This window comes from Phanerochaete carnosa, assembly GCF_000300595.1.
Source record: "Phanerochaete carnosa HHB-10118-sp unplaced genomic scaffold PHACAscaffold_2, whole genome shotgun sequence".
Taxonomy (NCBI): Eukaryota; Fungi; Basidiomycota; class Agaricomycetes; order Polyporales; family Phanerochaetaceae; genus Phanerochaete; species Phanerochaete carnosa.
Genome location: NW_006767629.1, coordinates 3748517 through 3775608, shown reverse-complemented (window position 1 = coordinate 3775608; position 27092 = coordinate 3748517). Strand labels below are relative to the sequence as shown.

Below are 27092 nucleotides of genomic sequence, written 5' to 3'. Positions count from 1 at the left end.
AGCGTAGGATCGTTGCGACTTGCTGTCGAGAGCCCCTCGTTGCCTGCCGTGTCTGAGATCAGGCGGAGTGACAATTTCATCACACCTTGCCCGTTCATTGTAACGCTCCACAACTGTTCCTTCTCTGTGCATGTACCTAGCACTTTTAAAACAAAATATATTAGCCTACCAGGCTCAGTGCAAGTGCACAAGTTCATAAATGTAGTCGCAAGAATATTTGGTGAGCGAGATCTGGTTGGATCTAGCCATCAGTAGCATGTTTCAGCCAGTTTTAGACTGCTTCTGAGCATCTACAAAAATACCATACCGTCTTTCACCTTATATATGTCATGATATTGGTATCATATTATAGCATGAATACAGAGCTATCTTAAAAAATATTCCCAGCACCTCCGGAGGCAGATTGAAGTAGCAAAAGCAAATTAATAAAGCAGGGAACACTAATAAACGAGGGTGCCATCATAGTAATCTTACCCTCATTCCGCATCACTTCTTCGGTACAACAGGCTTATCCAAAGCGCTGTGATACAAGCGCATGATAGTTGTTTCATGTTCTTGATGCGGATGCTACTTGTTTCAGCTCACAAAGTATATAGCCTCGTCCCGCATCACTCCATCGATACAACAGGCCTATCCAAAGGACTGCTATGTCTGCCAAGATCGAAAACGTCACGGATAAGTCCTTCGACTATGTCATCATCGGTGAATCAATTTCCGTTCGCACCGCCTTAATCCTACCCATTGACTGTGAGCAATTGTGCAGGCGGCGGTACCGCCGGCCTTACCCTAGCTGCCCGTCTGAGCGAGGACCCATCCAAGACAGTATGCGTCTTGGAGGCGGGAGATCCCAACATCAACGACCCGGCCATTTGTACGTTATGTCCCATGCAGCAAGCCTGTACTGAGACTCATGTAAGCGGTATAGTGGCACCTGCTGCATATGCATCGCAGTTTGGCAACAAGCAATATGATTGGAATTTTGCGACGGTGCGTAACTCCAAGTCGTCGGTGGGGCATCTTAGCTGAGACCGGTCGACGATGTACATCTAGACAAAGCAGAAGTTCTGTTCTGACAGAATCTTTCCATGGTCTCGGTTCGCACTCACGTTCCGTACGCTCTGACAAAAACATTGACCCCCCTTTTATACAGGGGGCGCGGCCTTGGCGGCTCATCTGGTATCAACTTCTATCAATGGGCCAAGCCTCCAGCTGAGGAGATCGACGGTGCACATACACTTACTATCTAGACTTCCTGCCACCATTTAACCATCGCTCTTAGACTGGGAAAGCCTCGGTAACCCAGGTTGGAACTGGAAGAATTTCCAGAAGTATGTGCAAAGGGCCGAACGGTAGGTCACCCTTCCACCGGCCAGTCTTCCTCTCCTCAACATTAACACTTGCACAGCTTCGTAGAGCCAGCCGCCGAACTCCGCGAAAAGTTTAAGATACCGCTGCACGAAGGAGACCTTGGCACTAAAGGTATATGTAAGGTATCCTCAAGCTGTTAACGCCGCTCACGGCGCGTCGAAGGTACCCTACCAATTTCGTTCCCGAGGACTTTTAGTGAAGCCGAAACCTACTTTATGCAGGTGAGTTCGTATCACTGTCGTGCGACCTGGGTACCCGTGGTGACTGTCTTTGTCCAGACTGCCAAGAACGCCGGTATCTCGACTGCGCCACGCCCAGTAAGTCTCTCAGACCTACATACCGGCTGCTGAGACACTGACCATTGTGAACAGTACGGTGGCAACGTACGTCTTTAGTCCTCTCTGTTCCTACTGTACGCTCAATGCTTCTTCCGCCTAGCCAAACGGATTTTTCTGGATGATCAACTCCCTTGATCAACAAACCTCGACGCGCTCGTACGCCTGCACAGCGTACTACATGCCTAATCGTGACCGTCCGAACTTGACCGTCCTCACTGGTGCACACGTGGCGAGGATCGTCTCAGACGAGGGCACGGACGGAAATTTGACCATCACTGGCGTCGAGTTCCTGCATGGCGAGAAAGGTCACGTGGTGTATGTGAAGAAGGAAGCGATTATCTGTGCTGGGTATGTCGCGCCTTGTGTCTTGACGCCGTGGCGGATGGCTGAAATTGATGGGTATATGCTAGGGCGCTGAAGTCTCCGCAGATTCTTGAGCTATCGGGAATCGGCAACAGGTCCGTGCTCGAAAAGGTGGGGGTCGAGGTCAAGGTCGACCTTCCAGGCTTAGGCGAGAACATGCAGGAGCACATCTTCGGCGCCTTCTCCTGGGGTGCGTCGCCCCCATTATAGCTCACCTCCCTCCCAACTAACACCCGCCACAAGAGCTCAAGCCCGAGCACGACTTCCTCGGCTTCAACGAGCTTTTGAACCCCATTGGGCTCGCACAGCATAAAGCACTCTACAAGAACCTTAAGGGCGCACTCACGATGGGCATCGTCAGCTTCTCGTATAGTCCGCTCGAAACAGTCGCTGGCACCTCGCGTGCGCAAGAGATCTACGAGCGCGCTCGTGCGCAAGTCGACACGCTCGACCCAGCACGTACTCCTACTGGCCTGCGTGAGCAGTACGCGATCCTGCTGGCGCGCCTCCGCCCTGGCGTGCTCCCCGCGGGTCCCGGGTGTGAGGTCACCGGCGTGACCACCACCGCGTTCGGGGTGTCCGTGGAAGAGGGTCGGTCATACTTTTCGTGGTCATACAGCATGAACCATCCGCTATCGCGGGGGCACGTCGTAAGTAACCGCCTCTGGCGATGCCTGCCGCGACCAGCGCGTTCTGATGAATGGTTTGGCGCAGCACATCACGTCGGCCGACCCGATGGTCGATCCCGAGCTCGATCCACACTACTTTGAGCACGAAACTGGTGCGCCGTGTTCTTTCCTTGAACCGCATATGCAGCCAGATGACGCCCCGCCGCAGACCTCGACGTGTTCATGGAGGCCGCCAAGTTCGCGCGCAATCTGGTGCAGCATGCGCCATTGAAGGACATGGTCGCGAGGGAGGTCGCACCCGGGCCGTCTGTGCAGACTGACGAGCAGCTCATGCGTGCGTTCCTATCCCCCCTTCCCCGCCATATCGGAATCTTGACGTGGGGCGCACAGAATACGTAAAGGAGACGTGCTCGACGTCGTGGCACACGTGTGGTACCTGCTCGATGATGCCGCGCGACAAGGGCGGCGTCGTCGACCACGAGCTCAGAGTGTACGGTACGAACAATCTCAGGGTCGTCGACCTGTCAATTGCCCCACTGCACGTTGCCTCTCACACACAGTGTATGTATGCCAGGCTGTCTGCTGCGAGTGTGTGTAGCTGATACTGGGTCGACGCGTGTAGCTGTTGTGTATGCGATAGCTGAGCAAGGTGTGTCATAGTTTTAAGAATAAAGCGTTCAGTTGCTGACTGCTTTGCAGCGGCAGACATCATCAAGGGCACGTTCGAGCGTTAGGAAGCTGAATTTATCTGGCTTACGGGATCTGGCATCAATATCAGAAGTAGAACTGTCTGTACCTTGATGCCGGGAATTTGCACTGCGTATGGGCCACGCTGGGGGCACAATTTTTCCCAAAGTTTCTCAGGTGTATGCGCTGTCCAGGTACCACGACGGACCAGAGTAACTATCCCTCTTACGATCGAGCGCCGGCGAGTTGACACCTTCTGTCAAGGAATCAGACTGTTTTCACATTTTCCGGATCCTGAAACCGACTGCACAATTGTATCTGTCTACATGTTCAGTATGCTGTATCTTCTCGCCGGACAGATGCGTATGTAAGGCGCAGGTCAAATGCTGAAGGCTTACGCTACTTTGGAATGATTAGTTACCTCGGATGGAAATTCTCGATTCTCGAGGCTATGCCTTCTGTGCTTCCTTCAGCTTTTGTGCACCCAGAGCATGTCGTCCACATCTCCACCTGCTCCGCGGATCGCTTCCAGCCATCCACACTCTCCCGCGAAGAGTCCGCAACTCTTCTGTTGTCCCCGCAAAGCAGGCATTTGTTACCTTCGCCAACAAGACGTGGCAACCCAGGGTACGAAGAACATTCCGCTTTGCCGTAATGCTGACCTGCTCATCATCGCGTCGCCAGCCTGTAGATACGAGAAGGTGGTCCTCCATGAGACTTTTCTGTAGCCTCTGCTCGAACAGAGCTCGGCAGCAGTCTCTACGATAGTGACTGGGGTTCCTCTGGCCTTCTGGCTGATGTCCGAAGGGTGTATCGCTCCGAGTTGACCCTGGAAGATAGTTGCTTATGCATGAGAAGTTCTCACTATGGAGGATGGAAGACCGGCTAGCATTTCGTAAGTGCGCTGCACGGATTGAGTGTGCCGGCCACCAGCATTTTGCTTACGACAGGTTACCAGAGCAACTCGGCTGCCACCTGTTTCGGCGGGCGGCAGTGCTTATGTAATGGCACGTGCTGAGCAGAAGGGGCGAGCTGGTTCGTGCTATCTTCGTGCATCGCCCACGAGGCTCTGCTCCTGCTCTGGAAATGGAGGCACCCGAGAACGGAGTGCGACGCATGCTGATGTAGGAATACTTCTGCAGTGACACGAACAACGATCAGGTAGCTCAGTGGGACCTCCGATGTGCCACGACGGAACCGAGTGCGCGCTGACCTTCGAATTCGTCTTCAATGCCCCGGATATCTCCAAGCAGTCGCCAATTCCGCAAAGGGTCTCGTCCCCCGATTAGGCTCGATTCTGTGCCGGGGTGCCTGTCACGCTACTTTCTTCCAAGGAGGCAAGTTGAGCGCAAAAAGAAGCCCATCATCAGCGTGTATATATCCTGCCCCAACGGCCAGCTAGCTCCTCGTCTCGTCTCGTCTTCCGCTTCACCCATCCATCCTCGTCACCCACGTCTACAGCGCCTCAGATATCCTATACCATGATTGTTCCCGCTGAGCAGTTGAACAACCAGTTCTTCGACTACATCATCGCTGGTGAGTGTGTCGTCTGCGTCCGTCGAGCAGGCGCTGAGATGTCCTTGTACAGGTGGCGGAGTGCGTCTTTCCGTTTCATGTGCTAACTCTAGGTGCTTACGCTCCCGCGTCTGCGGCAGACCGCTGGTCTTACGCTTGCCGCCCGCCTGACCGAAGATCCCAATGTAAAGGTCCTCGTCTTGGAAGCCGGTCAAGCAAACATCGACGACCCTCAGTTGTGTATGTCGTATTGTGCTCCTCTGTGACTGTCTATGCCTTATTAGGTGCATACATCCAGTGCGCCCGGCTATTTTCGGTAGCCACCTCGGTAACGACTCTTATTCTTGGCACCACAAGACGGTATGCCATCTTCCGTCTCACCAAGTCATCAACTGAGCCTTTACCTGTCAGATCAAACAAAAGTACGTCGAGGACAGGGAGTCTGGCTGGCACCGGTATGTTCTTTCCAGCCGCAACTATTTATATGGCGTCTAATACCAGCGCAGCGGCAAGGGTCTCGGTGGCTCTTCCGGCGTCAACTTCCTGGTCTATACCAAGCCTCCGGCTCGTGATATCGATGGTATGTGGCGTATCATGACCGCGTTGCGCAGATCACTATATAGAGACCTGCAGACTTTGAGCGCCTCGGGAACCCTGGCTGGAACTGGAAGAACCTCGAGCCGTATTTCCAGCGTGCTGAAGGGTATGCCCGCGCAACTTCCTTTTGAGATCGCTCGATCTTACTCGCTCGAATTAGTTTCTCCGAACCGACAGAAGAATATAAGACGCGAACCGGCGTTAAGACGGAGACTTGGACCGTTGGTCGGCAAGGTACGGATACATACTTGCAGTCTAATTATCCCCTCATATTCATTGTCGTACACGCTTGCATTAGGTCCGCTCAAGATTTCCTTCCCCGCGTCTATTTCCGAAGCCGAAGTCAGGATACAACAGGTGCGGGTCATCGTCCCGCCTTCCTCTGATCCCTTTTCTCTAACAAAGTCGTGTTTCTCAGGCGTTCCTGAACAATAATCTACCGTTTTCCACACAGCCAGTAAGCCCACCTATATCTCGCTTGCCTTGCCAATCGCTCACTTGGCGCTCTATGCAGCTCGGTGGAGACGTAAGTGACAATGAAATGTACTGAGGCGCATATATTGATCTCTCGAACAGCCCAAGGGTGTGTCTTTCCTTCCGAACACCTATGATCCCCAAAACCACAAGCGAACTTACTCTACAACCGTCAGTAGCCATTCCCCACGAGTGTTATCTAGCGTCTAAACGACCCCTAGGCTTTCTACCTTCCGTACAAGGATCGCCCGAACTACAAGGTCGCAGTCGGGGCTCATGTTAACCGCGTGCTGACGGAAAACACTCGCAACGGCTCGTGGACCGCCGTCGGCGTCGAGTTCTTCGATGAAGCAAGCGGCAAGGTTCAGACCGTGAATGCGACAAAGGAGGTGATCCTCAGCGCAGGGTATGTGCCTTTCGCAATCTACTTACTTGAGTGAAAGTCACAAACGCTCTTTTTCAGCACTCTAAAGTCGCCGCAGCTGCTCGAGCTTTCAGGCTTTGGCAGGAAAGATGTGCTGGAGAAGATCGACGTTCCATTGAAGGTTGAGCTCCCTGGCGTCGGAGAGAACATCCAGGATCACATTTTCGTCGGACTAAGCTGGGGTATGTCGCTTCAGCTCAAGAAAGAAGCTTCCCCTCGCTGACACTCTTATGTAGAACTTAATGATGATGCTCCATTCGACACCCTCGATCTTCTCCGCGATCCTGCCGTTGCTGCCAAACATCTCGAACTCCAGTAAGCCTTTATTCAACTGCATACACGGATATTGCTAAAGTCGGTACTTTGTGTACAGTGAATCTGGATCGGGCCTGCATACGATCGGCATCGTCGGCTTCGCATGGAACAGCTTCGACATGTTCGCACCACAGGGCAAGCAGGCCGATATATACGACAAGATGAAAGACGCTGTGGCAAAAATCGACGACAAGGCGCATCCTGGATTGCGGGAGCAATTCGAAGTTGCGATGGAGCGGTTCGTGCCCGGCAAGGCTGGCAGCCCCGGGTGCGAGTTCATCAGCTTCCCCGGCTTCCTGAGCGGCCCCAGTAAGTGCAGTCTGCTGTCCCAAAATTTGCCCGAACATTGCTGACTGCACTATGAAGACACGCCTGAGCCTGGCAAGCGGTATGCCACGATTCTCGTCGCTATGAACCACGGCTTCTCGCGTGGAACTGTCGTAAGTGCAAGATCCGCACGTAGGACGAAGGATCGCAGCTGATCATGCGCTCCCAGCACTCGACGTCTTCCGACCCGCGCAAGGATCCAGAGATGGACGCGCACTACTTCGAGCAAAGCTTTGGTGCGTAGTATATCCCTGAGCGAGCTCACTGGCGGTCCTAACGATGACTGTGTCACAGATCTTGGTATCCACGTTGAGATGGTGAAGTTCGCGCGCAAGGTGGCGAACACATCCCCAATGAAGGAGATGGTCGTCAAGGAGGTCAACCCCGGCCTCGAGGTTCAGACCGACGAGCAATGGGGAGGTATGTTCATCTATTTCCGCGCGCGAAAGTCGAAAGTGGTGCTGACGGGATGGTTGCAGATTGGCTGAAGAAGACGTTCAGCACTACTTGGCGTACGTATTATGAGTCCATTTGTAGGGCAACAACGAGCTAATGTCAATGTTGTAGACACCGCCGGGTCGTGCTCGATGGTGCCAAGAGAAAAGAACGGCGTTGTTGACACCGATCTCAAGGTCTACGGCACGAGCAACCTCCGTGTCGTCGACCTGTCTATCGTCCCTCTGCACTTCGCCTCACACCCGCAGTCGGCTGTGTACGCCATTGCAGAGAAGGGTATGTGGCACATCTATCACACTGGCTGCGCAGATATTGACGAGCCGTTGTCCAGCTGCCGACATCATCAAGGCCGCAGCCTAGACTGTCGGAGTTCTGCAAGATCATCGCTGTCTTACAACGGTTCTCAGTCGTGTTATGCAAGGAATTGGATGGAATGTATGTATACTTTGGGTCAGCCATGTGCCGTCGATTCCGACTAGGAAAATTTAATTTGAGTGTTCTGTATTTGTGCATAGCGCCGCGGCGTAGTGTTGGCCACATCAGATACATCGGACGTTCACGAGCCTCTTGAACTACCCACCTTCGTCTAGCTCCTCGTATCGTCCCTCACAGCCTCTCGGTGGACTCTATTGGTGCGCTCCTGTCTCCGGGTATCGCTTTTTTTGGTGAGGTGGCGCCTGCAGTGGCCTTGAACGCAAACTTGAGGCCGCGGCAGTTCGTCTCCAGCCTGAAACTCCCCCAGGTGCGAGACTACACAAGGCCGTCAACCACATATCGCTTATGCGAGTAATCACAGCTTGTGCCTTGGCTTGTGCGTGCGGTGACTGTCAGCCGCCATCCTGTCCTGCCATATATTCATTTTCGAGGATTCATGCTGTGTCCTGCCATATATTCATTTTCGAGGATTCATGCTGTGTCCTGGCATACCAAGTGTCATGCATCACGTAAACCTCATGGCTTTGAACGAACGCCAGCACGGCACGTTATCGTTGTCCACTCGTACCCTGGACAGCTACCTCGACTTGTCCTCTCGCACGTTTGCAGAACTACACAGGGATGCCATACGCCACGGGAGCCGACCTTCCTCCCGAGCTGCTCTCCCGCATTCTCTACCATCTCACTCCTCCTGACACGCTCAATAATCGCGAGACCTTCGAGTTCTCGTGGGCAGAATATTCGTGCTTGAAGCGCGGACTTGCTGCGCCTAGCCTTGTATGCAAGCACTGGTCGCTTCCGACCAGACCTCTCCTCTTCTCAAGGCTCATCCCGCGCAGCGCGGAAGACGTGCGTATGTTGCGGAACGTCGTTGATAGTCCCCGCTTCCGGACGTCATCTCTGTCGGGCGCGATCCGGGTGGTAAGAATACAGCACGAGGCTTCTCAGACAAAACCAGTATGGCTCCATCATGTCCAACGGCCAACACCCCGACTTCAGGAAATACTGTTCTACTGTTACGTCACGAACCCTACGACTGGTTCTCCCCGGTCTCCTATCTGGACCTAGCACAGAGGGGGTCTGTCTCAGAAATAGAGTAAATATCCAGTATGCTACATTTTCGTTGAAGATTCTAACAACAGCCGCGTCAAACATCTTGGCATTCACGTCAAGATGGTGAGGTTCGCGTGCAAGGTAGCGAACACTTCATCAACTGAATAATGGAGATGCTCGTCAAGGAACTCCTCCCTGGTCGCGAGAGACTGACGAGCAACGAAGCGGTGTGACTATTTGTTGATGAAGGTGATACCGGTGAGATCTCTACAGGTTGGCTGAAGAAGCCATTCAGCACCACTTGGCATCCCAGGGCCACTATCACTCTGATCGTCCTGTGCTATTGAACTATAGCACCTATAAAATGTATGAGTACATTGAATTGGAATGTCTTGCTACATCCAGGCTTCATTTGTATACTGTGCATTCCATCCCCATTCTTATCTTACTGTTACAAATAAAACGCAAAATTTCCCCCTCCTTGCACGCAACACAATTGCATGTAAAGTTTAAACACTGATAATCCCGACCAGAGTGCCCGTACAAAACCGATATGCGTCAGCCTGGCCCCCTAAGGCCGGAACGTACCTTTGATAATGTCTGCCGCTGCAAAGCAGTCAGCAACCTGAACGCCGTATTCTTAGAAATATAACACACCTTGCTCAGCTATCGCGTACGCAACAGCTACATGCGTCGACTCGATATCAGCTATACACGTTCACGATAGATAGCCTGGCATACATACACTGCATGTGTGAGGCAACGGTCAGTGGGACAATCGACAGGTCGACGACCCTGAGGTTGTTCGTGCCGTATACTTTGAGCTCGTGGTCGACGACGCCGCTCTTGTCACGCGGCGTCATTGAGCAGGTGCCGCATGTGTGCCACGTTGTGCCGCAAGCCGTCTTCACGAACTCTGTGTGCCATACGTCAATGTCAATGTGGCGAGGGAAAGCGAACGGGAACGTGCCCTTAAACTGCTCGCCGTCCTGTACAGCCGGCCCCGGCATGACCTCCTTCTCGATCATGTCCTTCAACGGCGCATGCTGCACTATGTTGCGCACGAACTTGGCGATCTCCACGATCACGTCGAGGTCTAAGACGGGGCGCCAGTCAAATGTATATTTGGTAAACAAAGACGACGCAACGCACCACTTCCGTACTCAAAGTATTGCGGGTCAATCTCGGGCTCAACCATCGGGTCGCTCGACGTAATATGCTGCACCGAAACTATCCGTCAGAACGTGGGCGTCGGCAGGCATTACGAGAGGCAGCTACTTACGACGTGCCCCCGCGAGAACGGATGGGTCATGCTGTACATCAACGAAAAGTACGACCGGCCCTCCGTGGCAGGCGCGCCCATGGTGCCCGGCACGCCGATGGTCTCGCACCCGAGGCCCGCGGGGAGCACGCCAGGGCGGAGACGCTCCAGCTGGATCGCATACTGCTCGCGTAGGCCGGCCGGCGTACGTGCTGCGTCGAGTGCGTCAACTTGCGCGCGGGCGCGCTCATAGATCTCCTGCGCGCGCGGAGTGCCGGCGATTGTCTCGAGCGGATTAAATGAGCAGTTGACGATCCCCATTGTGAACACACCCTCGAGGTCCTTGTAGAGCGCCTCGTGCCTCGCGCGCCCCGCGGAGTGCTGGAGCTCGCTGTAGTTGAGGAACTTGTGCTCGGGCTTGAGCTCTTTTGGCGAGTGTTAGCTGAGAGCGGTTTGCTGCAATTTGGGGTAACGCACCCCACATACACGGGCCGAACAGGTGCTCCTGCATGTTCTCACCCACGCTGGGAAGATCGATCTTGACCTCGACCCCCGCTTTTTCGAGCACGGACTTGCTACCGATGCCTGATAGCTCAAGAATTTGCGGAGACTTCAGCGCCCTAGCATATACCCATGAATTTTAGGCATCCACCACGGCGCCAAGACACAACGCGCGACGTACCCAGCACAGACTAGCGCTTCCTTGTTCACATGTACGACATGACCCTTCTCGCCATGCAGGAACTCGACGCCAGTGACGGTCAAGATTCCGTCCGTGCCCTTGTCTGAGACGACCCTCGCCACATTTGCACCAGTGAGGACGGTCAAGTTCGGACGGTCACGGTTAGGTACGTAGTACGCTGTGCAGGCGTACGAGCGCGTCGAGGTTTGTTGATCAAGGGAGTTGATCATCCAGTAACATCCGTTTGGCTGCGCGGAAGAAGCAATCAGCGCACGGCGGAAACGGGACGTACTACGGACATACGTTGCCGCCGTACTGTTCACAGTGATCAGTATGTCTCAACAGCTGATATGCAGACCGGAGCAACTTACTGGGCGTGGTGCGGTCGGGATACCGGCGTTCTTGGTAGTCTGGACAAAGATAGTCACCACGAGTAACTAAGCCACATGACAGTGATACAAGACTCACCTGCATAAGGAAGGGATCGACATCAGCAAATGTTCTCGGGAACGAAATTGCTACGGAGCCTTCGACGCGCTATGAGCGACGCTAACAGCCTGACGGTATGTTGCGCATACCTTTAGTGCCAAGGTCTCCTTCGTTCAGCGGTATATTGGCGTCCTTGCGGAGCTTGGTGGCTGGCTCGACGAAGCTGTGCAAGTATTACTGTTGAGGAGGGGATAACTTGCCTGCGGAAGGATGACCTACCGTTCGGCCCTTTGCACATACTTCTGGAAATTCTTCCAGTTCCAACCTGGGTTACCGAGGCGTCCCCAATCTAAGAGTGATGGTTAAATGGCGGCAGGAAGTTCAGATGGCAAGTGCGTGCACACCGTCGATCTCGTCTGCTGAAGGCTTGGTCCATCCCATAAAATTGATGCTAGTCGAGCCGCCGAGGCCGCGCCCACTGTATCACAAAGAGGTCAATGTTTTGTTAGAGCGTAGGGAGCGTGAGTGCGAACTGTGCCAATGGAAAGACCCTGTCAGAACAGAACTTCTGCTTTGTCTAGATGTACATCGTCCATAGGTCTCAGCTAACATACCTCATCGCTGACTTGGAGTTACTCACCGTCGCAGAATTCCAATCATACTGCTTGTTTCCGAAATGGGATCCGTATGAGGCGGGCGTCACTATACAGCTTGCATGAATTTCTGTGCAGACTTGACGCATGAAACGTTACGTACGAATGGCCGGGTCATTGATGTTCGAGTCTCCCGCCTCCAAGACGCAGACCGTCTTGGATGGGTCCTCGCTTAAACGAGCAGCTAAGACAAGGCCGGCGGCACCACCACCTACATAGTTGCTCATAGTCAACGGGTGTGATCATGGCCGAGCGAATGAAGATCGATTCACCGATAATGACATAGTCGAAGGACTTGTCGGCGACGTCTCCGATCTTGGCAGACATTGTAATGCTTTGGACAGACTTGTTCTACTGAGGGAGTAATACCGAGCGAGGGTACTGGAGGAGTGATACCGGGCGAAGGTAGGAATATATACAATGGGAACTGAGGCAGGTGACGTCCGCATCTATAGAATGAAATAGCTACTATGCGGGTGTTCAGCACGTTCATGCGCGACGCGTTTTACACACATCAAAATAGTCCGAGCGGCTGCATCAGCTTCGAGGACGTCTGTTTGGAAATGGCACGGACGCACTACTAGCCATTTATGCCGCCGATAATGAGATCTACGAGATCTTGTGCCAAACCAAGGTGGCATCTGGCCGCGCCTAGCAATCACGTGCGGCAGCGCTGGGAGCACAATTGTGTTTCATGAGGAAGACATGACGTTGTATTAATCAATCGTATGCCTATTAATTGTTCAAGCGACGTGCGGGTTCCTGCCGATCAGAGGCGTACTAAAATGAACTCTGTAGCAGAGCTGCCGACTGTAGCTGTTGCCGCACCACTCCCGCCGTGTCTGAGACATTGGAGCGTGGCGCACTCACCGACGCATCTCCAGACGCGTGTCCGGGGATTTGCGTGCCGCGAAAAGGGGTGGCCAGGGTAGCCTGCGGTCGTCTCATTAGACTCCTAGCCCTGCTCGAGAGGTGTCGCGATGACTGTGCCTAGTGGAAGCGTGTGGCTCGTCACGCGTCATGTTCTACCTTTGCGGCGCGGTAGGTGACAAGATCAGCGACACTATGCGTGAGTCCAGACGCGAATGCGGCTTCGAATTGGGTTTGGGCAGCTAAACCGGGTCCGAAGATGGCGACGGCGAGTACACAGCTCGCTCAAGCCGCAACAGCGCGGCACGGAACAGACAGAGGACTGTTAGCTGTAAATTTAGTATAATATTGTGTTTATCGGCTCAGGATGAGCACACATGTATACACTCACGGTCTTTGACAGATGTACAAGTGTTCAAATACTCGCTCTTGTTCGCGGGAATGACTCGTCATGGCATACTTAGCCTCATCAATCCCGGAGCAGAGTCTCTGAAAACTATCCACGGGACGAGTTCAATATCGCATTTAAATCATCCCCTGTAGCTGTGCTAACAGTGACAGCGTGTTCAGAGTATATTGGTAGCCGCATAAGCACGTAGCTAAGGAATATGTAATGGTATCCGTGATACTTGAGATAGCACAAGGAACGACCCACATACGAGCGCAAAACGAGAGCAGAAGATCGAATATTGAGACTAGTGAGGTCCCACTTTACGCGCGCGACGGGCCACCCAGAGTCAGATCCTGGGAGGTGATCCTGACACTCCAGCAAGTATGCAAACCGTAAGTTAAACTGAGGAGATGCATCGACCTGCTCGTCGCACTTCGCACAGGCGGCGGAACGGAAAGCGAGAAATTGGGAAAGCAAATTGTCGTCAGCTAGGCTAAAGCTATAGACCATATAAACATAACAGCAGATCTTCTATCGAACTTCTAATGAGATATTGATACCCATCGCAGCCAATTCAGCGCACAAGTACCGGAACACGTAGGGGATGGCGACGATGTCGAGATCGCCGCCTTTTGATGATGGGCCAAGCATCTGCTGCGAAGCTATCGCTACCTTGAGGCCATTTTGCTTTGAGGCATTCTGCCCTGTTGCGAGAGCCTTCCGCTCGCGCTCCTCCTCTTCTTCCGCAGCCGCACGGCACACCCTGCAGTACTCGCCGCCGGGGCCAGTCGGCTTGAGCTTGCCACTAGTACCGATGACCATCTCGCCGAGACTGACGTCGTCATAGCCGAGCGAGATGAGACTGCCGCACGTGCGACAGACCCATGCAGTTGAGTAGTCGGAGCAGTTCATGAGACGGTCTTGCAGGAGGAAGGAAGTACCGTGCGCGATGAGCGCGTCGCGTTCCATCTCCCCGAAACGGATGCCACCGGCGCGTTTACGACCCTATGCAAGATGAGCGTGAAGAAGAGCATGAGATATTGTCGAAGCATACCTTCACGGGCTGCCGGGTAACGGGATCAACAGGACCAGTTGTTCGAACCTGAAACTTATCCAACACCATGTGACGCAGACGCTGGTAGTATACAACACCAATGTAGATGTCTGCAGCGAATTCCTGCCCGGTGATGCCGGAGTACATTGGCTCGTTGCCGTAGTAATTGTATCCGGCGGCGAGCAGCTGGTCACCGAAGTAGTCCACTGCAGTGTCTTCCTCAGTAAACCTACATGCACTTTGAATAAGCTACCGCATAGGTCTCAAGCCGAAAGACATACTGGAATGGAGTCGCATCCTGCGCGAGACCGTGCATGGCGCCGGCCTTACCGGCCATGCTCTCGACCAGCATGCCAATAGTCATGCGAGACGGGAAGGCGTGCGGGTTGATGATAACGTCAGGTTGCATGCCGCTCTCCGTAAAGGGCATATCAATCATCGGCCACTTTTGCGAACAGACACCCTTCTGACCGTGCCGCGAGGAAAACTTGTCACCGATAACGGGAGCACGGGTGATACGCAGGGTGATATGGACCTTCTGCAGCTCCTGGTCACCTGCATCGCTACCTGCACGTCCATATTAGCTTGGCGCGGGATGCAAGTGAAGGCACACACCAAGTAGACGAACGGTGTCAACATAAGCGGTCTCGTCGCCCTTGTACTTCACGAATCTGGTCCTGCCGGTCGTATCATCGATGTACGCCGCAATAGGATCGCCGGGGTTCAATCGTGTACCGACATACGGGAGACCGTCGAGATCCAAGAACTCGCAGCATGAGTGCGCCTTGTCTCCCTCGGTCTTGATATCGTACCCGAATCCAAAGTGCAGTGTTGGCGCTGAAGAGGATGCCGAGCGCCCTTGCAGATCCTTCAGATCGATAATCTGCGACTTGTAGACCGTTCCATAACCAAAGCCGCGCTCGTGCGCGGACTTGTTCAGGATCATAGCATCCTCCATGTCGTAACCAGTATACGAGATAACAGCGACGATCGCGTTGGTGCCGTTCGGGAAAGAGTCCATTCCGTATGTGTCGTGGAGAGCAGGGCGGACGACAGGGCTTTGGCCGGTCTGTAGGCGATACAGCTTGTTGTCTGTCCGGTGCCGAAGTGTGGTCGATGGTGTTCCCATACTTTGCTTACCCATCTTCAGCCATATGTAAGTGATTCGTTACATGATTGGAGCGGAGACAGACGTACTTGACACTGGTAAATGTTCCGTGGACTCTGGTTGAAGTCGGAGAAGGGGGTCAAGTTTGCTAGGATTGACAAGAAGTTCGTCGGCTTGTGCTCGACATGGGAAAACACGCCCTTCTCGATCTCCTCCGGCGTGCAGGCAATATTCATATACACCTGCTCGAACGAGCCGATCTGATCGTTACGACCGTTCGAAAGATATTTGACGGGTCGCATCATCCGTGATCTTGACGAGAAGAGATACAGGCCCGGGTACTGGCCACCCTGCGAGGTCGGTACATAGCCAATCTCCAGGTCAAGAGGAACGTTGTGCTTGCCCTCTGTTTTCCATATCCTGAGACTAGTGGCAAGCCGCTGTGCGGTATTTTGCGGAGCCCAGCCGATCACACGACCATCAAGCTGAATGCAGAGGTTGCGACGACCATCAACCAATGTGCTGAACGCCTGGGTCATGCCATGGGATACGAGTAGCGCGGGAATATGAGCAACAGCAAGAGGTTGAGTGACGATGCGGCAAGTCCGTGAAAGGTGGTTTAGAAGACCGCAAGGAGAACCATCGGGTGTGTGTACGGGACACAGGAAGCCCCATGCTTCGGGAAGCAGTTTCCGGACCGTAGTTGTCTTGAGTTCAGCAAAGAAGGCACCACGGTGAATCGACCGAAAGTGGCTGATATAACGTAGCCAGTTCAGCTTCTCGGCGACGATGGTGAAACCTGAAGCTTGCTGGAGATCGAGGCCGGAAGCTGACACCAGGTTGCCAGTAGCCAGGAAGTTTGACATCCTCGCACCTATCTCGTAATTGATCTTCTGGAGCATCTTCTTGATGTATCGCTCTGTTAGTCAATCTCAGCGGAGTGTCGCAGACAAGTCATGATGGGCTCACTGTCGAAGAAGTCCACTGACGGTTCATCCCGTTGGACGTCGATCTGAATACTTCTGACAAAGTTGTTGAGGGCCTCTTCCAGGCGCTCCTTGATGATCATGCCGTACAGGGCCCCAGGTAAAAGCACCTCTTGATGTTGAGGCGAATCAGGATTGTCTACAGAGCAGGACCCTGAAACGACTGCGAACAACTTTCGAAGCATGAAGCTGTAGAGCTATCGTCAGTGTCGATAAGGCATACAATAGCGTGTACTGACAGTAGCATGCGGAATTTATCGCGAGGAGAATCAAGATGTACAAGGACGAGCTTGTCAACTAGCCATGTGCCGAGGGCCTTGTTCGTCCAGTCTTCAGGCATGCCGAGGACAACACGGAACTTGTTACCGAGGTACTCCAAACATTGGTCGCCTGTATATAAGCTGTACGCTTTGAAGCTGCGCAGAAGCATTTCGACACGGTCGGTCAAGAACGTATCTTCGTACTCCTGCATCATGACGCCTTCGAAAATCTCTTTATCTGACACGCCGACGAGAGCTTTGAGAATAAGCATGATAGGGATCACGTATTCTTGTTTGCGCCAGCTAAAGCGAAGGGTGGCGGAACCGTTTGAGAGGTAGTGAAGTGTGTTTGTGACGCTTGTCTGGTCGGGACGGACACAGCGGATTTGTACCGCATGTGGCGTGTAGGAAGGGCCTCGATTAGTGAAAGAGGGACGGATAAGGGAAATGACATGATTCCGTCGTGGAAGGATGAGGTAGCGAATGAGGCGTTCGTTTCCATTGATTATGAAGTAGCCTCCGAACTCTTCAGGCTCTTCATGATGCTGGACGAGTTCGGCGGACGACATTCCCCTCAAGTTACACCGTACCGAGCGAACCATGATCGGCAGAAGACCACAGTCTCTGTTTTCTTTCTCCACGGGACCGTCGTTGATTCTCCAGCATAGCCGAGTGGTCATTCTCCCTCGATAAGAAGTCAGACGTTCACGAGCCTAGAGAAAACAGATGCCATCAGTCGCTGGTACATGACGGAATAGTCCTTCGCGCGTCCTGTCGTAGGAGTGCCGTTTTTCAAGTGAACGCTCCCTCGAGCACCGAGCTGGACTTACCTCGGTCGGGTAGGTCTTGCGAACCCTCGCAATTTGGTCCTTTTCAGAGACCATGGGCCGTGCAACAGATACCTGCTCATACCATACTGCAAAAGATCAATGTGCCGTACATGCAAGAGTACATGGACGCACCCGTTAATCGATTCCCCCATCCTCGCTGCCCACTCTCTTCACCCACTTGCCCCTTGCCGTCGAACACTGCCCGCTCGCCAATATCCGCGATGCCTTGAGACAAAAGTCCTCGATCATCTCCATCACCTTGCGGCAGTCCAGAGTCGTCGAAAAGCGCGTTGAAAGATTCGAGATGGGGAGTAACGAATTCGTTCAGTGTAGGCACGACATGACCATTCTTTGGCGGGTGCTTGAAATTTTTCTCGCGGGAAAGGGTGTCAAAGGTGGGCTTCGGTGTTATCCGGGGACTTCCGTCAGGCATCACAGTTTGATGTCTCTGCGAGCCGTTTGGCTGAGATGTACAGCTTGCGAGAGGATCGAGAGCAAAGTTATACGATGCAATTTTTCGCGTACATAGTTATAAACATGCCTTTCTTGGACTTGTAGCCATAAAGTAACATGATGGCGCTCTCTGCGGAGTGTGAAAGAGATAAGAGTCATGCGGGCGGAGCTTTGAAGATAGGCGACGGGACCGAGCCTGTGACTGACTCGAGTTTAGACTCCGCTTAAACGCGTCCCGAAAGGGGGGTACCAATTCTTGCACATCGACCACGACCTTCCGAGCGACGAATCCCGAGCAAGATGTTCGGAAACAATAGCATAACTTCGTCGTGGGGCCAGCCTCAGCAGCAACCCCAGCAGCAGCAGCCCCAGCAGCAGCCACAACAGCAACCACAGCAGCAGCAAGGAAACTCTGCCTTCGGGCAGCCTGCAGGATTCGGCACCGGTACGTCAAAGCATCAACTCATTTCGCGCGCCATGTAAACAAGGTCACGTACGCAGGTACCTTCGGTTCGGGAGGCGCTTTTGGCCAACAACAACAACCTCAAGCGAACCCCATGTTTGGTGGCCTGGGAAGCACAGCGAGCACTTCTACAGCGACCCCGGCCACGACCGGCTTTGGTGCGTGGCGCGAGCGTGGACACATTCGAACAGCAGCTTTAACACTCTCGTCAGGCACATTTGGTTCCAACAACGCCCAAAACACTGCGTCGGGACTCTTTGGGGCACCGAAACCGGCCACAGGCTTCGGGACTTTCGGTGGCGGAGGCACTGGGGCGTCGACGTTTGGTAGTTCCGGAGCGTTTGGGTCGAACCCTGCTGGGACGAGCACGGGGACGGGCTTGTTCGGACAGAACACCAGCACAAACACAGGCACAGGCACGTTCGGTGGCAGCAATATGTTCGGAGCCAAGCCTGCACCGTCAACCTTTGGCCCGACCACCACCACCTGTAAGTTTCGATATACTACTCTCTCTCGGTCTCGTGTTCACAATAGCAGCCAACCCTACCGCCGGCTCCATCGATGGCGTACCTCCCGTAACAACGGGAAGCTCCAACCCACCTTATAATGCGTTCACCGAGAAAGACGCCGGGAACACCTCCGTCACTCTCCATTATCAAAGCATATCATGCATGCCCACGTATCGAGGCTCTTCTTCCGAGGAACTGCGCTGGCAAGACTACCAGCAAGGTCGCAAAACTGCGGGTGCATTCGGCCAATCGAGCTTCGGCGCACCTGCTGCGCAACCTACCACTAGCAGTGGGCTGTTCGGTCAACCTGCTGCGCCAACTGCCACCCAGCCAGCGAACCCCGTATTTGGCTCGTTCGGTAACGCCAGTAATCCTGCCGCTACCACTGGACCAGCAGGATTCGGCACCTTTGGACAGCCTGCAGCGACCACCACTCCAGCAACGGGTGGTGGTCTATTCGGAGGTGGTGCATTCGGTCAGCAACAACCACAGCAACCATCACAGCAGCAGCAGACCGGTGCATTCGGCACCTTTGGACAGCCTCAGCCTCAGCCTCCGCAACAGCAGCCTGCCACTGGTAGCCTCTTTGGTGGCGGTGCGTTTGGTGCGCAAAACCAGCAGCCTAAGCCTTTCAGCGCATTCGGTTCTACTGGCACTGCCAACACGGCTGGAACGACCAGTGGGTTTGGAGCTTTCGGACAAGCCGGCCAGACACAACCCCCTGCCGCGGGAACCGGTCTCTTCGGTCAGCAGCAGCCACCGCCCCAGCAACAGTCCAATACTGGCTTTGGTTCTTTCGGTAAGGATTGCCTCTCGTAGCTGAATGAAATAGCTGAATGTCCGTGATAGGCCAAACCAATCAGCAAAAACCAATCTTGTTTGGCCAACCCCCGCAGCAATCTGCAAGCACTTTTGGCGCGTTCGGTGGCGCCGGTGCCCAGCCTGCTCAACAACAGGGAGCACAGCAGACTGGTGGATTGTTCGGTAGTGGTGCGGGAGCCGCCGGTGGCGGTCTTTTCGGTGGCACACAACAGCCCACTCAGCAGCAACAAGCGTCAGGTGGGCGTGAGTGCAGTTTCAGAGTCTACCTGCCTTACGTGAACTGACGACATGTCAACAGTGTTCGGCACCCAACCTGTTCAACCTACGCCAGGCGGTCTATTCGGAGGCGCTAATAACAACACTGGAGGTGGTCTGTTCGGTGGCACGCAGACTAACCAGCAGACCGGGCCCCAACCTGCCGCAGGTGGCTTTGGTTTATTCGGACAGGCAGCGAGGCCTACAGCCGCGGCGCCAACTTCAGGTGGTGGTATGTTTTTTGGCCAGCAGCCTACGGCGAACACGGCGCAGGTGCCGCAGCAGCAGACTGGCCTTTTTGGCACAACGCCTGGCCAAAACATCATGCAACCCGTGAACGGCGGATTCAATCTTTTCGGCAAGGCCCCTGCCACTACACAGCCTACTCAGCTCAACGCAGGCGGGTTCGGCGGTTCTATGTTCGGCAACACATTGGGCACTTCCGGCGCTCCCACTGGCCAGCCGGCCGCGCAACAGCCGCAGCTGACTGCCTCGATTGCGCAGCCGATCGGTGCCAACCTCCCGATATTCAGCATGCTCCCGCCAGGTCCTCGTGCGATCACTCTTGATCAGCCGCGGAAGAAATCCAACATTTTCCTCGAGGTACCAACACGGACTCCTGTGCCTAGAATCCAGCTTGGTTACACCCCGGCGACGTCGAAGCTTCGCGGGTATACGTCCACCAACCAGGCACAGGGCTTTGGCGCTAGTATGTCTCTGACAAATGGCAAGCCGGGTGCACTTGCTCTTAGCCAGAAGAGCCTTCTCGGCCCCGACGCGGTCCTTAGCGGGACTGGTTCATCTCCCGGCCTCGGTAGGGCAACAAGGCAGAGCGTCAAGAAACTCATCCTGGACAAGAAGGTGGAGCCTGCCGATTTGATGAAGAGTGGCGCGTCGAAATCCCTGTTCAACCCGGCCCTCAGCATTGCAGCGAGGGAATACGAGGCTGCCATGGCACAGCGCACCCCTGAGACTCCGACGCCGGCGTCGAAGGCCCTCGCCAAGCCCACGACGAACAAGTTCTCCGCGCAATCAACCAGCGAGTCCATCAAGGAGGCCGAGAGGGCACCCGAGCTCAGCGAGCTCAAGGAGGGCGACTATTATGTCAAGCCGTCGCTTTCCGAGCTGAAGAAGTACTCGTTCGGCGAGCTCTCTGCCGTGAAGAGCCTCGTCGTGGGGCGTGTTGGCTACGGCGAAATCGAGTTCCTTGAGCCGGTCGACCTGACCGGCCTCCGGCGCACGACGGAACTCCTGGGCGATATCGTGCGCTTCGACGACAAGGAGTGCAGCGTGTACCCAGATCTCGACGACGCGGACAAGCCGCCGCCCGGCTCGGGCCTCAATGTGCGCGCGCGCATCATGCTCGTGCATTGCTGGGCCCTTGACAAAGCGACGCGCGAGCCGATCAAGGACGAGAAGCACCCGCACGCGGCACGACATCTCAAGCGGCTCAAGAACATGAAGAACACGACCTTCGAGAGCTTCGATATCGAAGAGGGCAAGTGGGTCTTCGCCGTCGAGCATTTCTGATCTCTTGTTGGATCTTTTTTTCTTGTTCGTAACTAGCGACTCGATCCTGTTTCGTCCGCCTACATGTAGTTCCTAGTGCCATCTCACTGTTGCAATATATATATATACTTTACATCTTTCGACTAGAACTGCTCGGTCGCGCATCTTGCTCGCGTATCACCCGTCAGACAGGGATGCCAGCTTTCTAGCAAGTCTCTTCACATCGCTAGCTGGCACCGAGCACGCGCAGTCGTCAAGGGTCCGCTCGGCCAGGTGAGACCGCGAGAGTTACTCATTCGCGCTCGCCAACACTTCTCTATGCCTGGACTTATCATTGCAGACGCGTCGTCGGACAGGATGACTGATACAGCATTTTGGAAAAATAAAGATACTCAAACAGCCGAGGAAAAGCTCGAGGACAGGAAAGATTGTACGAAGCCTAATAGCACTGATAAGAATATCTTAAAGCAAACCGCACTATAACACGCAGATCAAAAAGCTGCAGATAAGTATCGTAATGACCGAAGGGTAGAAGGAATGTGACTTAGAGAATGGAAGAGCCCTGGCATCTGTACACGGGTTGTGCAGCTGGTGAAACAAAGCGAGTGTTAATATCCTGGGGAGTGAACCACTGTAAATATGGTATAAGGAAATGAACGAGTGAAGGTACACTAGCAAGGGGCATAGACATTGAAAAGGAAGATCACACTGTAGCGAACGGAGGTTGGCAGGAGGGGCGATAATGTCTACTCTGCATCGCCTAGAAGCAGGCCTACGAGCGACCGCTCAATGTCGCTGTTGAAAATGTCGATCTTCGCCGCGGTGTCCTCCACGTCTGGCGACGGTGCAGGAGTAGGGATCTCCTCATTCGTGGGAGGAAGGTGGAACCCGCTCTTAATCAGGAACATGTCCGCGAGCAGGCGGCACTCGTCCGCTGTAGTGGCTACAGCCAGCAGCCTCCGGAGGTCCCGCGCTTGCTCTGCAGTGAAGGTAGGCTCAGTGAGTGCCTCAGCAGCGACGCCTTTCTCAGACGTCGAGACAATCACGCCGGTACACTTGACACGAGCGTTGATGGGCGCCGCGGCATCGAGGACGGGGACTTCCCGGTGAATGGACAGCGGGGTCGGCGGCCAAGACTGCTGTGTTACTTCAGGAATATCGTAGGCAAGGGATGTTCGACTGCCAGCGTCAATAGCGGCAATTGGGGGGACATGACGCACAGACTGCTGCTTTGAGGACGAGCTGGGACTCGGCGGAGTATTTGGCGACGAATGAAGACTTGAAGGTGACGGGAATTCAGCCCGGTTCGGCGTGCAGCGGTTCGACGAAGCAAGACTGGCGGTACGAACAATCTCCGAGTCGCTGTCGTGCACGACTCCGTTGACGTTTACAGTTGTAGGAGGAGGAGGGAAGGCATCAAGCGGCGAGGCACGTTTGGACGACGAAGACTTGCGGTTGGGTGAATATCGCGGGGAAGAGGATGGCTGTTCGCTTGTCTGCGTTGCAGACGACGAGTGGGCGCTGAAAGCATCTCGGGTCTCATCCCACGCAGGGACAGGCTTACGCGTGATGGACATTCTGCGAGAAGACGTGGGCGAGACAGCTTGCGGGGTTGGCTTTACAGCCGGCTCCTGGGCCATGTAAGAAGAGAGCGACTTTGCGAGAGATGCTGTTGGAGGTGGGGGAGTAGCCACGACGACAGCAGGCCCTCGGACAGTGTTTGTAGGGGACTGCAGGTAGGATTGTGGTGAATAAGATGTGACAGACGAGTTTAGCGAGCGATACGCCCTCGACGACTCGGTGGTCATACTGGAACGACCATTGAACTTTTCGCTCGAGCTTCCAAGGGTAAGCTTAGACATCATCCGCTGCAACCTCCCGCCCGACCGGCTTTTAGACGATTCCAGAGAGACCATGCTCGCGTTGCGGTTCGGCGGCATCATCTGGATCGGCGGACCCTCATCGAGGAAATCAATGAGATCGCGAGCCCCCTTCGAGATGTACGGTCTCGATGGATCGCGTCTAGAAGATGGCGTCCGCGGTGGCACCTCGGTTTCCTCGTCGTCAACTCCCATCACTTCGTTTAGGTCCAAACTCTCACGGTTCCTCCCAATTTTCCGTGCCCACTGCGGCCGCCCGTCGGACATCGATTGCTGGGTGGAAGCCGGGTTTTGCCAGTTCCCCTGTACTTCACCTGGCGGCTGAGAGCGAGGTGGGGGCACGGGGGGGTGCATTCGACCTCGTGACGGCTTTTCGCGCAGAAGCTGAGGGGAGGACAGGGTGACAGACCTGGCGCGGGTGGTCGGCAGGGGGGAAGGGGATAGAGTTGAGTGGTTCAAGCTAGCCTCCCGGCTACGGGGTGTGATAACAGGATCCTGGATCGGACTCGGGGAAACTTTGATGGGAAGGGGAACTGGCTCCTCATCCTCGGTGATAGAGTCTACCAGTCTGGCTTGAACACGTCGCACGCTCACCGCCCTCTTCACCTCTGCCTCCGTAGTGCTGAGTGAGTCGCTCTCCCCCGTCTTGGGCCTACGCCTCTCGTGCTTGTAGACCTAACCGTCAAGCTGTCAATCAGCCGGAGCATGCCATGAAGTCATCACGCGGACGCACCTCCATAGACTTGAGCCTGTCTGGTGTCAGCGACACCTTCATCGTTGTTGCGGTCTGCATGAGCTCATCGAACTCGCGCAGTGCTTCCTCGTCCTGGATGGAATGGAGGTGGGGGGAGGTGGGGGGAGAGAAAAGAAAAAGTGCAGGAATCAGCTGAAAGCGTCCGTTGCGAGGAAACTGAGGCGGCTATACCATCATCTCAATCGAATTGCTTCTTTTAGAATCATCGTCCAGACTCTCGGCACCTTCCGGTGGCCCATCTTGATCTAGTGAAGAGCGACCAAACAACTTTTTCCGCGCTTTTCCAGGCGAGTCCTTCGACGACCGGCTACTACCCACACCGACGTACGCCGCGGGCGCAAGCGATCCCGCAGACTCGGATGATGCACGTATTCGGTGCCCCAGTATCCGCATCGATGATGGCGGCGACGAGCTTTCGTTCTGCGGAGAGGCTGCCCTAGAGGACAGGGAGCCCCGGTCCATACTCTTAGTGAGTGACTTGCTCCGTCGTGGCTTCTGAACTTTCGAGAGTGCATCAATCTGGTCATATACTACACATACGTGTAAGCACCCGGTGCGGTCACAATATACACGAATGACGTACCCTTCATCGTTCTGAACATGCTATACACGGATGCGTCTTCACATAGAGCGACGAAAAGGTCTTGTACCGTGGCCACGGCTCGGCTGCTGTCGCGTGCCGCGACACGACTGACATCGGACAGTATATGTCTAGTAAGCGGGACTTGTGTAAGGATACCGTACTAATGGAACCTCGACAACGTACTCGCAAATATGTCTGTTAAGCGAAGGTTACAGCGAGGCTTTCGGAAGGTAAGCTGGAGACTCACTCTAAGATTGCAGTGAGATACAAAGCGGCTGGGGAAACGAGGCGAACACCTGGTGGATGTGGGTTTCCAGCCTCTAGCATCTTCTCGCTAAGCTTCCTCTCCGCATCTTCGTCCTCGTCCAAGTCGTTCATAGTAGTGTATGCTTCACATTTCAGTCGCAATAGCTATAGGCGCGCTTCAATCGCACAATTGGGATGAAAACCACTGCGACGCACCTCGAATGACCACTGCAAATCAAAGTTCTCCTCGTTTGGCGTATGCGGAGCGTTCCGCTCCCAGTATGCTTTGAGCTCAACTTCTGCCTCTGTTACCGCCGTCTTGCCCAGACTATTTGGAAGTAGCTTGCTCAGCCCACCCTTGAGCTTGTCTGTGGACAGCGAGCCCGCTATGCTTAGTATAGTATACAATAATTCGTCCAAAAGGACATTCAAGGAGCGTAGGGCCTCGAGCTTCAGCTTGATAGGTCTGACATCCGAGAGAATGACGTCTGCAGAGTGAGACGATACGAAGTTGGCACCTGATATGGCGTATTTAGTGGGCTTCCTCAGCGCCATGCACAGCCCGCCGACGTACCTGACAAGCTCTCCATGCTGGCTGCCATAGCGTAGGGACTAGTAAAGTATCCCGCCAAACGGTATCCAAGAGGCCGAAGTGAGCTGCTCGATGTGTCGGACGATGTGGACGGGCTCTGGCGCGCAATGCACAGGCCAGGTCCCCGTTATTAGTGGAGCGGACCAGCGCTGTGCAGTGGTGGATTGTGGGAGACGGATCCTTGTCTCGCACGCTCATAACAATCGCTCCCGGAAAGGAAACTGCGATCAAGAGGCGGTTGCGCCTCATACTCGCTCAAGTTACCCTCGCAACTCGCATGCTTCGCCAAATCATAGACTCTACAGCGACGGCGAACATCTCACGGAACAGGACCAGCAACTGCTGCTGTACGCACGCTCGGAGGAACCGACTGACGTGAAACGCGGCGCGCGTCAGCGACTCTGTCGCGAGCTACAGGCATCTTCCCAATAGTGCAGCAGATATCACCCGCGTACGCCCCCAATATGTCGCGGTCGTGACGTGTAACACGATCAGTAAACGACATAGTCAATTCCGAGCAGGCCCACCTGATACGTCCTCATGATTCCATCGGGCTGTGCTCGTCTTCAGCCTCACGACCTTCGTCAAAGATCGCTGTTTCTAATCTTGCCTCAGTCTCAGAAGTTGCACTAGTTTGTGTGCCACCAAGGCTACTTCGGCGCATAAAAGCATACTTGCGGGAATAGCCTTTGTGAGGATAGCCCACGGCGCTGCAGCACCTCGCCGATCAAAATGTTCTTTTGTGCTTGAAGAGACGTGTTCGTTGATTCCGTCTGTTTCTGTCACCTCGCGAGACTGAGCAATGAACCATGGCTGCTCCGACACCGAGAATACACCGAAACCAGAGCTATATACAGGACCAATAGTTGAATCTGTGCTCGAGACCGGGCGATAAGGCGTGCTCAATTCTACATGGATGGGATGGGATGGGATGGTTTCGAGCCAGCACACGGTGGCTGTGGCTTTCCCGTTGATGGCGTAGATTAGCCGTGAGACATGAATCAGAAATAGATCTGTTCCTAACCCGCCATCCCGCCCTCGAGTCCCGCCTGCTTCCAAAACAAGTAAGTCTATTTGTACGAAACAAATAGGGACCGTTCACAATGACTGTGAGGTAGAGGGGATAGCTCGCGCAACGCACTGTCCAGTATGCAATGGAGAGAGAGGAATCGGGACAATATCACAGAGTGGTGCCTGGAAGAGGTTCCATAATGCCGACATATGCCTATAGACCATGACAGGCCGCGGGCACCGCGACGAGCACATCGCGCGAAGGGCTCGTGATGACAGCAGTGATTTCAAGAACCTCGAGTGTTGACCCCAATAACATTCAAGCCTTCATACGAAATCATGTAACTCTTCAGCTCACTTGCTAATAAGTATTATGGCCTTACAACCACATGCTGAATACACCAATTGGTTCGGGAAGATATTTGCTTGGCTCAACAGGAATTTTTGGCACAGGTCCCAGTATATGGCCCGTATCCTAGCGCACTCTACGCTGGAGACAGAGCCGGGCGC

The 27092-nt window shown here is 54.3% G+C and overlaps 7 protein-coding genes across 7 annotated transcripts; 4 read left to right on the top strand and 3 right to left on the bottom strand.

Moving 5' to 3' along the window:
- Nucleotides 1–647: 647 nt before the first annotated feature.
- On the top strand, nucleotides 648–3432 carry PHACADRAFT_192337 (uncharacterized protein; the record flags this gene model as incomplete). Its single annotated transcript, XM_007392432.1, has 18 exons — nucleotides 648–702; nucleotides 764–871; nucleotides 926–987; nucleotides 1051–1094; nucleotides 1151–1224; nucleotides 1280–1349; nucleotides 1406–1479; nucleotides 1531–1589; nucleotides 1647–1685; nucleotides 1740–1751; nucleotides 1807–2054; nucleotides 2117–2259; nucleotides 2313–2719; nucleotides 2784–2850; nucleotides 2907–3032; nucleotides 3089–3259; nucleotides 3321–3347; nucleotides 3398–3432. 18 exons carry the CDS (start codon nucleotides 648–650, stop codon nucleotides 3430–3432), a joined length of 1821 nt encoding a protein of 606 aa, XP_007392494.1.
- A 1370-nt stretch (nucleotides 3433–4802) lies between these two features.
- PHACADRAFT_250766 (uncharacterized protein) lies at nucleotides 4803–7873 on the top strand. Its single transcript, XM_007392431.1, has 19 exons — nucleotides 4803–4929; nucleotides 5041–5140; nucleotides 5199–5260; nucleotides 5312–5355; nucleotides 5407–5480; nucleotides 5534–5603; nucleotides 5658–5731; nucleotides 5796–5854; nucleotides 6074–6142; nucleotides 6193–6377; nucleotides 6435–6577; nucleotides 6632–6710; nucleotides 6769–7019; nucleotides 7077–7150; nucleotides 7207–7273; nucleotides 7332–7457; nucleotides 7517–7549; nucleotides 7605–7769; nucleotides 7825–7873. The coding sequence occupies exons 1-19, from the start codon at nucleotides 4867–4869 to the stop codon at nucleotides 7851–7853; spliced, it is 1767 nt and encodes a 588-aa protein (XP_007392493.1). The 5' UTR covers nucleotides 4803–4866; the 3' UTR covers nucleotides 7854–7873.
- Nucleotides 7874–9552: 1679 nt separating this feature from the next.
- PHACADRAFT_206161 (uncharacterized protein) lies at nucleotides 9553–12579 on the bottom strand (the record flags this gene model as incomplete). Its single annotated transcript, XM_007392430.1, has 17 exons — nucleotides 12279–12579; nucleotides 12110–12217; nucleotides 11994–12055; nucleotides 11887–11930; nucleotides 11758–11831; nucleotides 11633–11702; nucleotides 11503–11576; nucleotides 11393–11451; nucleotides 11296–11334; nucleotides 11228–11239; nucleotides 10925–11172; nucleotides 10720–10862; nucleotides 10264–10667; nucleotides 10134–10200; nucleotides 9727–10077; nucleotides 9639–9665; nucleotides 9553–9587 (listed from the first exon to the last, which is right to left on the bottom strand). The coding sequence occupies exons 1-17, from the start codon at nucleotides 12331–12333 to the stop codon at nucleotides 9553–9555; spliced, it is 1872 nt and encodes a 623-aa protein (XP_007392492.1). The 5' UTR covers nucleotides 12334–12579.
- An 857-nt stretch (nucleotides 12580–13436) lies between these two features.
- On the bottom strand, nucleotides 13437–18061 carry PHACADRAFT_115318 (uncharacterized protein). Its single transcript, XM_007392429.1, has 9 exons — nucleotides 17638–18061; nucleotides 17506–17591; nucleotides 16655–17388; nucleotides 16399–16604; nucleotides 15519–16348; nucleotides 14937–15465; nucleotides 14603–14888; nucleotides 14322–14550; nucleotides 13437–14272 (listed from the first exon to the last, which is right to left on the bottom strand). Exons 1-9 carry the CDS (start codon nucleotides 17936–17938, stop codon nucleotides 13799–13801), a joined length of 3675 nt encoding a protein of 1224 aa, XP_007392491.1. The 5' UTR covers nucleotides 17939–18061; the 3' UTR covers nucleotides 13437–13798.
- Nucleotides 18062–18604: 543 nt separating this feature from the next.
- On the top strand, nucleotides 18605–20013 carry PHACADRAFT_250758 (uncharacterized protein). The gene has a single exon (XM_007392428.1). The coding sequence runs from the start codon at nucleotides 19093–19095 to the stop codon at nucleotides 19747–19749; it is 657 nt and encodes a 218-aa protein (XP_007392490.1). The 5' UTR covers nucleotides 18605–19092; the 3' UTR covers nucleotides 19750–20013.
- Nucleotides 20014–20037: 24 nt separating this feature from the next.
- PHACADRAFT_250756 (uncharacterized protein) lies at nucleotides 20038–21659 on the top strand (the record flags this gene model as incomplete). Its single annotated transcript, XM_007392427.1, has 1 exon — nucleotides 20038–21659. The coding sequence occupies one exon, from the start codon at nucleotides 20041–20043 to the stop codon at nucleotides 21535–21537; it is 1497 nt and encodes a 498-aa protein (XP_007392489.1). The 3' UTR covers nucleotides 21538–21659.
- Nucleotides 21660–21826: 167 nt separating this feature from the next.
- On the bottom strand, nucleotides 21827–25783 carry PHACADRAFT_181874 (uncharacterized protein). The gene is made up of 8 exons (XM_007392426.1): nucleotides 25554–25783; nucleotides 25196–25497; nucleotides 24981–25144; nucleotides 24917–24928; nucleotides 24734–24861; nucleotides 24322–24680; nucleotides 24130–24222; nucleotides 21827–24071 (listed from the first exon to the last, which is right to left on the bottom strand). Exons 1-8 carry the CDS (start codon nucleotides 25579–25581, stop codon nucleotides 22263–22265), a joined length of 2895 nt encoding a protein of 964 aa, XP_007392488.1. The 5' UTR covers nucleotides 25582–25783; the 3' UTR covers nucleotides 21827–22262.
- Nucleotides 25784–27092: the final 1309 nt, after the last annotated feature.